The 16458-nt window shown below is 42.4% G+C and overlaps 1 protein-coding gene across 2 annotated transcripts; it reads left to right on the top strand.

The window, feature by feature from the left end:
- Positions 1-7263: 7263 nt before the first annotated feature.
- On the top strand, positions 7264-14694 carry kcnk1b (potassium channel, subfamily K, member 1b). Of its 2 annotated transcripts, XM_028989438.1 has the most exons (4): positions 7264-7833; positions 9132-9527; positions 12436-12713; positions 13741-14694. In XM_028989438.1, the coding sequence occupies exons 1-3, from the start codon at positions 7479-7481 to the stop codon at positions 12693-12695; spliced, it is 1011 nt and encodes a 336-aa protein (XP_028845271.1). In that variant the 5' UTR covers positions 7264-7478; the 3' UTR covers positions 12696-12713; positions 13741-14694. The 2 variants fall into 2 exon arrangements, with proteins under 2 accessions (XP_028845271.1, XP_028845270.1); XM_028989437.1 differs by having other exon boundaries at positions 12436-14694.
- The last annotated feature ends 1764 nt before the right edge of the window (positions 14695-16458 follow it).

The raw sequence follows: 16458 nt of genomic DNA, 5'->3' as shown, positions 1-16458 counted from the left end.
ACTGCAGCACAGCACACGGTGTCACAGCAAAATGTGTCCTCTGCTTTTAACCATCACCCTTGGTGACCAGCTTTGCTCAGTGGCACCTCTGCTTACGGGGCCACTTCCTTAACAGCTAGGCCAACACCTCCCCCGGGAATATGTGAATAAAGGATTCGTACAAACTCAGTATGAGAATGCAAAAAATATAATTTGTAATTCAATATTCTTCTCTGAATGTACGATGATTGTTAAAAGTTTTAATATATCAATATTCAATGACACTTATGGTTAGGTTGCCTCTCAAAATGAAACAAATGGGCTGTGTGGTGGAGAGGAATGTTTCTTCTTAAAACGGAACTAAGGAAAAAAAAAAAAAAGACACAAACAGCTCATTCAGAATGATAGTGTCAGACAGGGAGGGTCCATGGTTCATCCAGCGGTGAAAGGCATCTCTGTGCCGCCGACCCAGGCGTGGACACTGACCTTTTCACTCTTGGCCCCATTCAGCGTCAAACGGCATCATAAATGCACTGCCATGTCACCACTGGCAGTCTACAAATGTGCATGTCACGCCATGCTTAGTTCTTCAAACAAGGACAGAAGCTACATGCAGACATGTACATAGTTTTTATTGCTTATTTGCATCATTTTCATAAATGCACCCGTGCCCAAGAATGCACAATTTGTCACAAGAAACATCGAAGGAGAGTTGTAGGCAAGTTGTCTTCCACTGAGCCACATGGTGTCACTGTTTTAACAATGAATGTGTCATGCAGATACAGGTTAGCAAGAGGGCGCGGTACGCTTCACTTTGTCACAGACTCGACCGGCTCGACACAAAACACTGCTTTGAAATTCATATGTGCTATTTATATTCAGTTTTCATTTATTGTTTTAATTTGAATTTGTAAATCCAAGACCCTGTGATTTACAAGATTGATTCTGTTATTTATGTACTTTGTCTTATTAGTCCAGTTGACCAGACCCACTAATGAACAGCAAGTGATACTGTACAGACAGACTCTAAAGGCAGCTTACTGCTTTCAAACCCTTTAATGGATCTGCCGCGTCTGTCATGAGGCGAGAATTATTGAATAATGGAAACACTGACAATCCATTAGTGCTATTGAAAATGGTATTTTAATACACACAACAACCTTGTACCTGTACTGGCAGATGTACTCTAATTATTCCACTTATAATGTCAACAATACAAACCTTTGTGATTTACAAAGACTTGATGAACACATTTGCATTTAAATGATTGCACTTTAGGAAACTACAGGTCTTAATTCCTTGGGGATGTTTCTTTGCAGAGGTTTCTTTGCTAGGTAATTGCCTCAGAGAGAAAAATCCACATCTACTGGCTAGACAAACAAGCTCCACCATGCACACACATGCACACAAATCCATTTGTGGAAGGCCTGTAAGGAATAGGTTTTGTGGAAATGCATGGCCCTTTATCATAAGCAGCGGCCGTGGCTTGTGGGCAGAGTTCACCATTCAAACATGCTGCTGATGCAGAAAAACAGCTCAGTCACGCCATCACCGGCATTAGCTCACAGTTTCAGGCTAAACTTGAGGGATAATACAGAGGACAGCAGGATTTCTGAGTGTTACATGCTATCAATCATCTCAAATTCATAATTCAAAACTACAATTACACATTTTCTGGGAATTAGGAAATAAATAGACCTTTAGTGAAAGTACACTTAAAATATAGTTTTCAGTACACCTCTGAATGAAAAATAATTGTCAGAAAAACAGTATATTATGTTAATGCATTTACAATGCATTATCCAGAGCGACTTACAATCAGTAGTTACAGGGACAGTCCCCCTGGAGACACTCAGGGTTAAGTGTCTTGCTCAGGGACACAATGGTACACCGTAAAATATGAACACTTGCAAACTTAAAAAAAAAACGTAATCGTAAACGTAAAAAAAGTAATCTCCACACCTAATATTTTAGCATTGACATAATGTAGATAAACCAATCAAACCTGCTGCTGCTTGGTTTATTTATATTACGGCAATGCTAAAATATTAGGTGTGACCATTTACTTCATTTTTTTCCAGTGTAGTACGTGGGCTTTAAACCTGTGACTTTATGGTCTTCTATGTTTATACCCACTAGGCTACTACCAACCAACATACTCCAATGTACTGTGGAGAACATAATAAATACCTTCAATAATCAAATCAGGAAGCCAGAGATTTAAGGGCACTATTTTCCAAAGGGTGCTAAGCACCGCGCAATGTACAACACCCTGTTTAATGACGCTTGCATGTGTGACATATTGATTGGTGCGGGTTTCAATCCTCATGATAAAGACTCTTGACTCTACCTTACACTAGCAAACAAGGCCCACGCTTAGCGCATAGTGCTGTGCTGTTCGCACCTGTCTGAAACTAGTACCCTATCTCTGTTTTGGTGGCCTTTTGGTGACTTTTTGGAAGATTTTGAAAGGCAATGAACCATGGGTAACACTTCGTCTTCAAGCGAGACTTGAGTTTGAGTACCAGTATACTGGTATAGCCTTCACAGTCTGATAATATTAGCCGTTCTTTGTTCCCACCCTGACTCCCAGTACACACGGCAAGGTACTCTGCTGACGGCTGCCTCAGCAGGAAGAAACATTTAGCAAACAACCTTGGCCTGACTTCCAATTACTGAAAGCCTGTTAGCCGTCTCAGGGTCCCAGCACAGGGCCTTGAAATAACACACCTCTAAAGAAAATATGCTATTTCAGGCTTTGGGCTGGAAAACCCAGAATCAACCAAAGAGCACAGAACATCTCAAAGAGCCTCAGGCCAGGGGTTTACTGTTAAAGTGGAGGAAATGGGGGGAAAATATATAATACCCACTTTTATTTAAAAGTAACAAATAAAATTGTAGCGTATTCCAATGATTCCAACAATTTGACTATTTCTATTTTCCCCTCGTGTGATTCCTTCAAGAGTAGGCAGTGAAAATGAGGTCATTCTATAAATAATGGAGTTATATAAAGGGCTTTGATCTATAGGTACAACACCGCTTCTTTCCTGTCCTCCTTTCTGACTCTGTCCTCGGTCACAGCCTCTGAAGTCATATGACACAAGGTGAAATATGCTATGTGTTGCAGTTTGATAAAGATCATAATACTACCATCTTAGGACATTCATGAATCAGACTATTCTAAATTGGGATCTTTTCCAAGTTACAAACTTTGCAATGCTTGAAAATATGTTGTAAACCATGCTACCCACCTTTCTGTGGTCAACTGTACCAATTTACATAATTAAAAGAAATGTTTAAGAAAAGAAACATTCTGTAATGATTTAAGTGTGAATTGCTATTCAACTCGTATGACTTCTGTTCCAGTTCCATTAGTTATATGATGTCTCTCTCACTCTATAATTAGATATAATATTGACCTCTCTCTCACTTGCATTACTAAAGTGAATAAAACTCATCCGCTGTCTAACCCTTATTGATCACTGACTATTTATCCAATCCCAACACCAATCTAGTGAAGGAGATGACTCTTCCTTTTTACATTTAAATTTACAGCATTTATCAGACGCCCTTATCCAAAGCGACTTACAATCAGTAGTTACAGGGACAGTCCCCCCGGAGACACTCAGGGTTAAGTCTCTTGCTCACGGACAAAATGGTAATAAGTGGGGTTTCAACCTATGACTTTGTGGTTGTCTGGTTCATACGAGACTACCACATATTACCACATCACCGTTAAACCTCGGAGGACAAACCTCAGACGTGCAGGCCATACTGACGCTTGATAAATCATTTTCGATTCGTGCCTGCAGAAGTCAACATAATATTATGCAACTCGATGTTGAAATGAAATTTCATTTCAAAGACACCAGAAGATACTACAGATTATCTAGATCGGCAAGCCACAATGATTCAGCGTTTAACCTTCAAAACATGATGAAACTGGTGCTGGTGCTCTTTTCATTGAAACCACCCGACCACCTGCTCCAGGCAGGTTGGCCACAGTGAGGAACAGTCGCGAGAACAACAAATCTGTCATTTCAGGAGAAGAGACCACATGGCAGAATGGGAACGAGACTGAAGAAGGGGAAGTAAACACGGAACAAATGCTTCCTCTTTCATGCTCATTCATCTCCATTCAAATAAGCAAGCGAACAATTACGCCATCTGACATCCACAAGGTGATGCCTCTCAACGCTGCCACGTCCCATAAACCCAAACTGTGCAAAAAAAAACTGTGCCGTACACATTTAAACATCTAGCTCAGTGCTACTGGTTTTGTGACCTAATAGCATTTGTACAAAAGTACACAATATTGTATGGACATGGACGCAGCTGTTGTCTGAAGCAAAGGGGCATCGTCTATGTCTGTGCATGTAAATTGGAGAAATTTGTTTTCAGGGGGACGGGGTAGGAGTTGTCATGCAGTCAGTGACCAAGGGCAGTTTGCAAACAAATGTGAAGAATTTCATCATTACCCTCCAGCCCAAAGTACAAAGATCTTGCTGTGTGTTAAGGAGGGCAGGCCACACAAACACATTTTTGCCAGTTCCTCTTTGTTCATACGTGCTGTTTAGTCTGTGGAATTAAAATCTTAATAAAGCTATTACAGGTTGAATTGACTTTGCTATATATAAAAAGGTTTGGACACACCTTCTCATTCAATTTGTGGTCTTTATTTTCATGACTATTTAATTGGTAGATTCTCACTGAAGGCATCAAAACTATGAATGAACACATGTGGAGTTATGTATTTAACAAAAAGTGGAGACCTGGCCTCCACAGTCACCGGACCTGAACCCAGTCGAGATGGTTTGGGGTGAGCTGGACCGCAGAGTGAAGGCAAAGGGGCCAACAAGTGCTAAACACCTCTGGGAACTCCTTCAAGACTATTGGAAAAGCATTTCAGGTGACGACCTCTTGAAGCTCATCGAGAGAATGTCAAGAGTGTGCAAAGCAGTAATCAGAGCAAAGAAACTAGAATATAAAACATGTTTTTAGTTAGTTCACCTTTTTTGTGCAAACCTTTGGCCTGTACTGTACACAGTTTAAGTTCATTTATAAAGCTGTTGTGGTGACAAGTACAGTAACAGAGACAAGTAACTGTCATATTTTGCATATTAGTCCTGAACTGGCATTTCCTGAACATTTAAATGTTGTGGAGACTACAAGGAAATTAGCATTAAGAGGTGGTTTTTCACCAAAAATCAGTCGACTTTGTTAAAGCAAGCACATCCAACACCTCACTCCTCCTAAAACCCGTCATCAGCGAGAGACCAATAACAACAGAAGTTACGTAATTCTGGCAACTGTTAATTTAACTCCACACCCTCCTGCGTTTTGCATTCCGGTTTGGCGCAAGGAGCACGTGCGTCACCTTCCAGTCTTGTTCAGCTGCTTGTTCATCCATTCTACAAAAGCACAAGAACTGAGGATATACTTGACAAGCCAGCACAGATCAGGAACTGACAGACAAGATGAACGATGATGCTTCTATCATTGTCACTATCACTACCTCACGCAGTTGTATTACAAGGCAGTATGGCCCGCTCATTCCTTGTCAGCTAGATCATTTCAGGAAATATATAGGCAAGACAATCCATGCTTTTACCTCAAAATATGTATTTATAAAATATGCATTTATAATTGTATTTTTAAACATTGCGTTTTTTAGTTTGTTTGTGTGCAAACCAAACCACAAATGTGAATTCCCATACTTTTCCAGCTTTGATACTTTTTATAATCACTTTACCATTACAGTCACATGAAAAGGTTAGGGAAGCCCTCTTAATTTTTTTCATTTTAGTTTATTATTGGCTGAGCATTCAAAGTAGCAACTTCCATTTAATGTATGTCATGCCTTATGGAAACATTAGTGTTCCAGCAATGACACAAATACATTTGGACACCCCCAGCATTTGACATTTTTCAAATATGAGAGCCTCTATATGCCTCCTATAGGCTTTGATGTCTGGATTATTTCACAGTAGTGAGCAGTTTTTCTTGGAAGGTGTTATCACCAAATACCAAAAATTTTGTTTTATCGGTCCAAAGCACTTTGTTCCAAAATTAATCAGTTTTTTCTAAAATTAATCCTGCATTCATCAAGAGATTCTGTTTGTGGCATGAGGGCTTCTTTCTCATCCCCTGGCCATACTGCAAATTGTGCTGAATTGTAGAACGATACACCATCTACAGCAAGATGTTCCAGGTCCTTGTAGATGGTCTGCATCTGCCGCTCCTGTCTTCTTCATGTCCTGCCAGACCTGGGTTTAACAGCAATCTGTGGCCTTTCATTTGCTGGCTACATTCATTTTAGCGGAAAGTGACAAAACCTTTTTTTGAGAGTTGCTTTGAAGACACTTGCAATTGGCCACTTTAAACAAGGGTCTATGAAGTTCAAGCCTCAACAATAATACAACCAAATTGGTGTTGCAAGTAATCAGTATGGAGCAGTTACATGTATTCAAATCAGCCAAACTACAACATTACATCCAACATTTTTTATATAATTTCATACCGCTATATACAGCTTTACTGGATCACTGGAAGTGATAATAAAAAAAATATTTGCCACATTAGAATTGAATTGTCTATGCTCTGACGCTGATGCCTGGGAGGCAGTGGTGGCCTAGCAGTCCCATAATCAGAAGGTTGCTGGTTCGAATCCCGAACACTGCTCCCCGAGCTCCTGTCATGGCTGCCCACTGCTGATGTTTAAAAGCTGAGGACACATTTCGTTGTGATATTTCACTCTGAAATGTGGTGGAGTTAAAGTATTCTATTCTATATTTGATTTTTTTTTACTTGTTCCCACCCAGAGGAAATCATTTCTATTAGGCTATATAACATGAGACCTTAAAATCAGTTGTTTTTTGTACTGTGTGACTAGAAGTCAGCAGAAGTTAGCTTCATTTAAAAAAGTTATGTTGCTCTGAAATGTAAATTAAACATTATTACATTAATATATTAAACATATTTTGAGAACACAGTGTAATCACCAGTCGATATGTCATGTCCAAGTACTATGAACAAGAATTAAAAAATAATTTTATATGGTGTATTTGGTGAGTATTTAGGCAAAGTAAAAAAAGGCATTGCAGTGTATTGCAAACATCACATTGCATAATCCACAAAATTTAATTTCCACCACAACCCTTTCAGATGTTCTCGCACGGCTGTATAAAATCCTGGAAATAAACCCCAGCAGCTGTTTGTATTTTCGATTTTTTTACGATAGGCCGTGTTGCTGTACACCATGCGTGGGTTTGGCCTGCGCATGCGCAGACGCGGCCCGCTCCTCCGCAGCTCCTCTCCGCCTCCGCCGCCGCCGCCACATCACCGCGCCGCTGTCGCCTCTCCGTTTACTCTCTTTAGTAAAACCGAAAGCGTAACTGCGGAGAGCACCGCGGCACGCGGGGAACCGGGGAGCCGGGAAGCTGAAGCGCAGCCTTTCACCGCCCCGACCGTCCGCTCATCCATCAAGGTTACCGGGGAAAATGCTGCAGTCCCTCACCGGCAACTCGTGCGTGCGGCTGATCCGGAGCAACAAATCGGCGTGGTACTTCTCGGTCCTGGTGCTGGGCTACGCGCTCTACCTCGTGTTCGGCGCCGTGGTCTTCTCCTCGGTCGAGCTGCCCTACGAGGACCAGCGCCGCCAGGAGCTGCGCGCCGCCAAGCGCCAGTTCCTGCAGGAGAACCAGTGCCTGTCCGAGCGGCGGCTGGAGGACTTCCTGGCCCGGGCGCTGGAGGCCAGCAACTACGGGGTGTCCGTGCTCAACAACGCCTCGTCCAACTGGAACTGGGACTTCACGTCCGCGCTCTTCTTCGCCAGCACCATCCTGACCACGACAGGTGAGGCCGCACACGTGCCACGACGAGGGGGACATGTGGTGACGTGTTAGACTGGTTTGTAGCGACGGCATCGGCATGGCGACCAGGGACGTCGTTTAGAATGTAAGATAATGATCGTTGGTTCGTCTGAAAAGTTGAGTTGAAATGCCAGTCCAGTTGTCACCATCATGCAGTGTGTGTGTGTGTGTGTGTGTGTGTGTGAAGATGGTGGTAGTAGCCCAGTGGGTAACAGAGACTCTTTTGAACCAAAAGACCCGGGTTCGAACCCCACTTACTTCCATCGTGTCCCTGAGCAAGACACTTAACCCTGAGTGTCTCCAGGGGGGGACTGTCCCTGTAACTACTGACTGTAAGTCGCTCTGGATAAGGGTGTCTGGTAAATGGAGTAAATGTAAAGAAGGTTTTAGCCAAGCAGTCTGCATTCTATTTATTTTTTGAAGCTCGCATGAGACCGGAAGGGACATGTTGTCGGAATCTCCCAGTGTTCCTCACGTTATCTCGCCCCGACAACGTGTTCCGCTGTAGAACTTTGCCCGAGACCTGCACAGCGCATTATCGGTGCCTCTGGCCCTCTGTAACCTTTAACCTTTGCTTATCGCCTTTCGCGTCTTCTTCTTTTTTTTGCACGTCTCTGCCAACGTATACCAGGAGAGCATGATTTATTTCTGTTTCTCCCGCCTGTGGGGGTCTGTGTCGGGTAGGAGGTTTACTGCCACGCTTACTCGTGGCTGAATGCAGCTATGCGATTAAACCGAACTCCACACCTTTAGTTCGCTCGCTTTGGTCCAAATCAGTCATTTTCGTCTTGGTTCGGTTTTTAAATCCAAGCGAACCAAAATGGCTTTAAATCTTTCTGCTGATTGGTCAAATGCATCACCATGGGAACAACACAAGTAAATACAGGAAGCGGATCTGATGTTGTGGACTTGCAGTGTTTACGTTATAATACTTGCATTCACCAGCGCGGTTATGTCTGGAGTCGCAGACGGTGGGACGGGTTAATCATATGGAACTGTGAAAACAACCTTGGAATTTACCCATAATTCACTGAAACGGTGTTCACGTTTTTACCATTTTAAGATAGGTGGAGACTAAAGCAATGATTGACAGCTCTCACACATTACGCACAGTCGAAACAGAGCTGCGTGTTTTACTGCTATAACCACGTGACAAATAAAATGGTGAATCTTGAGATGGGTTCTATGGTCAAAGCATCTCAAGGATGATGAAGGGTCTGATTAAAGGATGTTTAGAGATTGTGTTGAGATTTAAGTTTTTTATTTTTGCCTTGTTAACAGGCTATGGCCACACTGCCCCACTGTCAGGCGGAGGAAAGGCATTCTGCATCATCTACTCAGTGATAGGCATCCCCTTCACCCTCCTCTTCCTCACCGCTGTGGTGCAGAGGATCATGGTCTTCAGCACACGGCGGCCCGTCATGTACGTCCACACCCACTGGGGTCTTTCCAAGCCTCTGGTGGCCATCGTCCACGCCGTCCTGCTCGCCACGGCCGCGGTGTCCTTCTTCTTCCTGATCCCTGCTGCCATTTTCTCTGCCCTGGAGGAGGACTGGAACTTCCTGGAGTCCTTCTACTTCTGCTTTATCTCCCTCAGCACCATTGGCCTTGGGGATTATGTACCCGGCGAGGCCTTCAACCAGAAGTTCCGTGAGATTTACAAAGTAGGAATCACCGGTGAGTGTGTCTGATGCATAATCAAATCATTTTTTTTCTTCCTGCCACCATGTGCCCATGTACACACACACACACACACACACACACACACACACACACACACACACACACAGCTATATAAGCCATGCATGAAAGCTTAGACAAATACAGGAAGTGCCAAGTTCTCATAAAAGTAATAATTAATTGGGAAGTGCTTGTCAGCAAGGATTTAAAAATAGCAACATGGTATGCAGTGTAGTTTGACATAATGAAAGATGGCCTAAATGATCTTATTTTAGTTAAAATAAGATAATTTAAGCCATCTTTCATACAGGGAGTGCAGAATTATTAGGCAAATTAGTATTTTGTCCACATCATCCTCTTAATGCATGTTGTCTTACTCCAAGCTGTATAGGCTCGAAAGCCTACTACCAATTAAGCATATTAGGTGATGTGCATCTCTGTAATGAGAAGGGGTGTGGTCTAATGACATCAACACCCTATATCAGGTGTGCATAATTATTAGGCAACTTCCTTTCTTTTGCAAAATGGGTCAAAAGAAGGACTTGACAGGCTCAGAAAAGTAAAAAATAGTGAGATATCTTGCAGAGGGATTGATCATCGAACAATCAAGCGTTTCATTCAAAATAGTCAACAGGGTCGCAAGAAGCGTGTGGAAAAACCAAGGCGCAAAATAACTGCCCATGAACTGAGAAAAGTCAAGCGTGCAGCTGCCAAGATGCCACTTGCCACCAGTTTGGCCATATTTCAGAGCTGCAACATCACTGGAGTGCCCAAAAGCACAAGGTGTCCAATACTCAGAGACATGACCAAGGTAAGAAAGGCTGAAAGACGACCACCACTGAACAAGACACACAAGCTGAAACGTCAAGACTGGGCCAAGAAATATCTCAAGACTGATTTTTCTAAGGTTTTATGAACTGATGAAATGAGAGTGAGTCTTGATGGGCCAGATGGATGGGCCCGTGGCTGGATTGGTAAAGGGCAGAGAGCTCCAGTCCCACTCAGATGCCAGCAAGGTGGAGGTGGAGTACTGGTTTGGGCTGGTATCATGAAAGATGAGCTTGTGGGGCCTTTTCGGGTTGAGGATGGAGTCAAGCTCAACTCCCAGTCCTACTGCCAGGTTCTGGAAGACACCTTCTTCAAGCAGTGGTACAGGAAGAAGTCTGCATCATTCAAAAAAAAAATTATTTTCATGCAGGACAATGCTCCATCACACGAGTCCAAGTACTCCACAGCGTGGCTGGCAAGAAAGGGTATAAAAGAAGAAAAACTAATGACATGGCCTCCTTGTTCACCTGATCTGAACCCCATTGAGAACCTGTGGTCCATCATCAAATGTGAGATTTACAAGTAGGGAAAACAGTACACCTCTCTGAACAGTGTCTGGGAGGCTGTGGTTGCTGCTGCACGCAATGTTGATGGTGGACAGATCAAAACACTGACAGAATCCATGGATGGCAGGCTTTTGAGTGTCCTTGCAAAGAAAGGTAGCTATAGTGGTCGCTGATTTGTTTTTGTTTTGTTTTTGACTGTCAGAAATGTATATTTGTGAATGTGGAGATGTTATATTGGTTTCACTGGTAAAAATAAATAATTGAAATGGGTATATATTTGTTTTTTGTTAAGTTGCCTAATAATTATGCACAGTAATAGTCACCTGCACACGCAGATATCCCCCTAAAATAGCTAAAAATAGAAACAAACTAAAACATTTCAACATTTTCTAGACAAAACTTTCTAAGTTGTAAGGACTAAGGGAGAATTTTTTCAGGAATTCTTTATATTTAAGAGTGCTTTGAAAGTCAATAATGTTAATAATAATGAATCAGCATAGTCATAAAATTATTAATCATGTACTGTTGACCAGGAATCTGTACATTCTAGTAATTTAACAAAATTCGCGTATCTGAAAATGGCTCATATAAAACTGTATTGATCACTAGATTACAGGGTGGTAGTAGCCTAGTGGGTAACACACTTGCCTATGAACCAGAAGACCCAGGTTCAAATCCCACTTACTAACATAGTGTCCCTGAGCAAGACACTTAACCCTAAGTTGCTCCAGGGGGGGGGACTGTCCCTGTAAAAATACTGATTGTAAGACACTCTGGATAAGGAGTCTAAAAAAATGCTCTAAATGCACAGCATCAACAAATGCACAGAATATTTCAATAATGGACCATTTATCACATGAATGTAATTGAAGAAAATACCCCAGTGCCTCGTACTGCATGCTACGGAGAAAATGTTGCGGTAGCTGCGGTTTGCGGTAGATATTCATTTCTTTTACAAATCCTCCATTTGTCTGCACAGTGTAGTTTTTATTGAATTCAGCGTTGCCAGGTCTTTGTATGTGGTGTGGAACATGAAAAGGAGTCTCCTCCATGCTGCTAGGTCAGATCTGGGCTGTTGTCATGGGAACAGACTCCAAATACTCTATGCGCATGCGCTGTGTGACCGACTAGACCTAAAGTAATCAGATGGCGCTTCTCAGATCCCGTTTTACGTCTCTCTCTCTCTCTCTCTCTCTCTCTCTCTCACTTGCACGTGCCCCCTCTGCTGGTGACAGCGGGGGTGACATGTTTGACGGTGTAGGCGCCTGTGAAAGGGAAGTATGGATTGATGGAGGGACGTCACTTGTTGCGTGGGTTGCTGACACGTAGATGGTCCTTTCTCCGCTGTGATTTCGGGGGACAGTGTAGGAGTTGGGAACATCCGATAAGGGTTAGTCATCTGAGATGACGTCGACCAGCCGACACATTTGGCAACCAATGGCTGCTCGGCGTATCTTGTTTCCGGGGTCGGTTACCCAGCCACTCTCGCATAAAACAAAAAAACATATTTGTTGTTCTGTCCCTATTCCCTTGTCCATTTCCTGCATCTTTCATCTTCTTTCCCTCTCCAGTCTACCTGCTCCTGGGTCTGATCGCCATGCTGGTGGTGCTGGAGACGTTCTGCGAGCTGCAGCAGCTTAAGCAGCTGAGGAAGATGTTCTACTTGAAAAAGGAGAAACCCCAGGACAGGCTGGGCATCTTGGAGCAGGACCACCTCTCCTTCACCTCTGTGGCCGAACACCCCACCTCGCTCGATGAGGACAAGACCAAGCCGTTCGTTGACGCCCCTGTGCTGACCTCTCCGGGTGGGGATGACCCCATGATAAGATAAGACACTATAGGCAGCCAGGTATGGTACAGGAAGGTAGCACAACTGGTTTATTAGTGCTGATGACAAACACTTACACAATAGAAATAGTTCCAGACTTTCAGTGTTAACACCGTAGTGGATTATTAATCTGTGTTCCTCCTCATACGACCTGAACATCCTGAAGTAAAAGATCTGTATACCTAGAGTAGATACGGAGGATTACTTTCTCCTTTTGTCGTCCTCATTGTCATCGCTCTTGCCTGAGACCGCAGATTGAATAGCAGCTCAAAAATCATTGTATTTTGATGAGGATATTAGGTTATAAAATCATATTTGTACGTTATTCTTGCGTTGGGCCCAATTGCACTGCTGTAGCCGAAGCTACAGTTGTTTGATTGGGGATCATTGTTATATTGACAGTAGTATAATGTCGGGGCTCTTGTTTTCCCAAGATGCTGAACGTGACGTTTGACATCTTTACTGCTGTATATGTAGATAGCCTTGGTATGGCATAATGCCTGTTGCCCAACTTCCAAACACTGAATTAGGCATTAGTGAGGACTCGCGTAGTCTTCTGTCCTCGCTGAGCCTCGGTGGTTTAGGAAAGATGTTCTGATAACTGGCTGAAAAAGGGCCAGTGTCTGAGACGCATATTCTTATGGTGGTTGTTACACAGAATGAGTATGTCATGCATCTGTATGGGGAGGGTTAGCTCCACACTTTGATTCAGGATCATGCAGCCGTTCGGCCACGAAGATCTCCCAACTCGTCAAACCTGCATGCCGAATATATATATATAAAAAAAAAAAGTAATTTCTGAATCTTCAGAAATCTCCAGTGAAAATTCTGCCCTGTCTTTTGCATCTTGGAGACAAGATCGAAGAGCTAGACTCTCACTTCCAGACATTGTGATGGTTTATCTGGCTCCTCTGCAGCAGTGCATTATAGGATGGAGGAGGGACGTGATGATAAATGATGCAGCTCGAGCCGACGTACGGTTCCCCTGTTACCTCACAGCCTGTTGTTTTTATGACCCTGCGTTCATACTTGATCTTTTATGTTTCAGGGATGTTTTGAAAGGGAAGAGCTCCTCAGCATCTTGAACTTGAAGTCTATTGTTTACTTTTAACGCCCATGGCATCCAAAAAAAGCACAATTCCGTGTCTTAATGCACCTTTGATTGTACTGAAAGGGGTCGAGTAAAATGCAATGCCCTCCCAATCAACATGAGGGCTGGACCCAGGATCTCGTTTTTTAATAAGAGTTTGTAGGGATTTTATTACATTTGTTTGGTTATGTTATGTACTTAAAAAGGGACCTTATTTATTTAAATAGCAGTTTTCAAACCGGGGCTTTACGCCAAGCGTGGGCTTTACTCACTAGTGTGGGGTCAAAGGCGTCCTCAGGATTTACATAAACAGCAAAGCACAGTTTGGTCGTTATGTGCATCTCGAAGAAGGTAAACTAACTCTCCTTTTAATTGGTCACGTAGAGCACAATGTTTAATGATGTTTTCACACACAGTTTAAAATGGGAGGAGCCCAATTTGACTATTTATGTATGTAATTTTTGAGGATGTCTTTGACACTATTGAACAAACCGTTAAATGCTAACATTGTTTTAAGATTTCTTTTAGAACTTGAATCTTAAAAAGACAGATTTGATTGGAAGACATATCCCTTCAGATCATCACACCTCAGTTTGCCCTGTTACCGTAGGACGGCCCATTGGGTTACCTTATCGGTTGGAACAGAGTGAAGGCTGTATGTACACTGACTGTAAATCTTCAGCTCTGTTTTAACGCTGTAATATTTATTGTACAAATCCTTGTGGTTTTTTTTGTTTTTTTTTAACTGTCCTGTAAGATGAACTTGTTTTTTTTTCCCCAGCATTTGCTGCTTCAAGCCACATCAGTTTAGAAATCCATAAAGAAACGTGAATGCTTGTGTTATTGAAAAGACTGATTTAATGTGTGTTTCTTGTCATGCAAAGAACATTAAACTGAAATGTTTCACAGTCAGTGCACTGCTTTGTAGAGTCTCTGTTAGGTGAAAACACACAAGAATATTTCTATCCAGTGTAAATGCATGCACCTTGTACATTTTTATTCATTGAGTATGTGGCTAGCCACTAAGGGTGTGCATTGGCAAGGATCTCACGATACAATATGTATCACGATACACGTGATACGGTTATATCATGATATATTGTGATACTGTACATATTGCGATATTCTGCAGTTCACTGAAAATGTAAAAACAGAGTTGATATACAAGATGCTGCGATCACTGCCTGAAATGCTGATGAACCCAGCTGTACAGGGCCATCTACAGGAGTGGAGGTTGTAGTCTCGTGCTGATTCTCATCTCTGCTGACCTCACTAAAGAAAACTCTTTAGTCCGATGGACTAAATTTGTACAAAAATATAGATATTTAATGTCCCTGTTTCAATACAATATAATGTAAAATACCATGATATATTGCTGTATCAATATTTATTGGACGTGCTTTTGGTCCTTTATTGGACACGTAGGTGATATTTAGGCAGTAATAGTAAGTAATCAGAGGTTTGCCGAGGTGCCACTGAGCAAAGCACCGTCCCCACACACTGCTCCCCGGGCGCCTGTCATGGCTGCTCATTTTTCATCAAGGGTGATGGTTAAAAGCAGAAGGCACATTTTTGTGTCACTGTGTGCTGTGCTGCAGTGTTTCACAATGACAATCACTTCACTTTCATGTATTGTAAACATTGTGAATTTAATGACTGCAACAGTTGTGTTGTTTTACGATGAGGTAAAATGAATCTTTTCATATATTTGCTGATTTACTGGTTCGCCATGTCACATGACTGAGTCACAGATTGTAATGGCACTGTACCATGTCCCCATACAGCCAGATTTCCACAACTAGTTGGCAGTTATCACAGAGGCCATTGCCCTCGGCAACCGTGGCTTCTGCCCGGTAAAAAAAAAAAAAGGAAAAATGAGACTTTCTCCATCTGCTGCTGGGAAACCTGAAGCATGGATGGAGAGGAGAGGAAAGATTGACATGGCTCACTTCCCTTTGAAGTCCTTTAGTTTATATAAAAAATAAAAAAAAAAAGAAATGCAACATGTGAGGAAATATGGATCATTAGCGACATTATGCAGGTGGTAGAAAATGGAAATATGGTGCAGAATGACTGGATAAGGCCTTTGATCTTCAAGCCATTAAAGTCTTGCATAATATTCAAAAATATCCCAAACATTTCGCCTATGAGTCAGTCATGAGACTAAATAGAGTGCATATGAGGAAAATGTATTATGGAAATGGACACCGTTTAATTACGTTTTTGTGACCCATGTTACGAATTAGTCTGAGATCTGCTGTACAATGATACCATAATAATTTTATTGATAATATTTGTCATGATTTAATGTGTTTATCATGGCAGCATGTGGCAGTTGTTTAGACGAATGATTCCATAATAAGACATTTATTCCCCTGAAATACAAATAATTGATGTATGAACACAATGGTGGTGTTATGAATATGCATATCAATATTTTGATTGCATGCCGGTGGACCTGTTGTTTAGTACAAGACTTTAGAGAAGACTGTGTGTTGATTTGCTCGATTTTTCAGGAGAGATTGGCGGCCTGCTGGGTGGGAATGGTATAGAAGCAGCTCTCTCGCTCTCACCCCGGCCCCGACCGTGCCAGCCCGTGTCTCGCATCACTTATTCAGCCACGGACAGACCAGAGGGAGGCGGCCGCGAGCAAATTTCTGGCCGCAAAGTGCTGTC

This window comes from Denticeps clupeoides, chromosome 8 (genome assembly GCF_900700375.1).
Source record: "Denticeps clupeoides chromosome 8, fDenClu1.1, whole genome shotgun sequence".
NCBI classification, from domain to species: domain Eukaryota; kingdom Metazoa; phylum Chordata; class Actinopteri; order Clupeiformes; family Denticipitidae; genus Denticeps; species Denticeps clupeoides.
The sequence above is the reverse complement of the archived record's forward strand: the minus strand, read 5'-3'. Positions and strand labels throughout refer to the sequence as shown.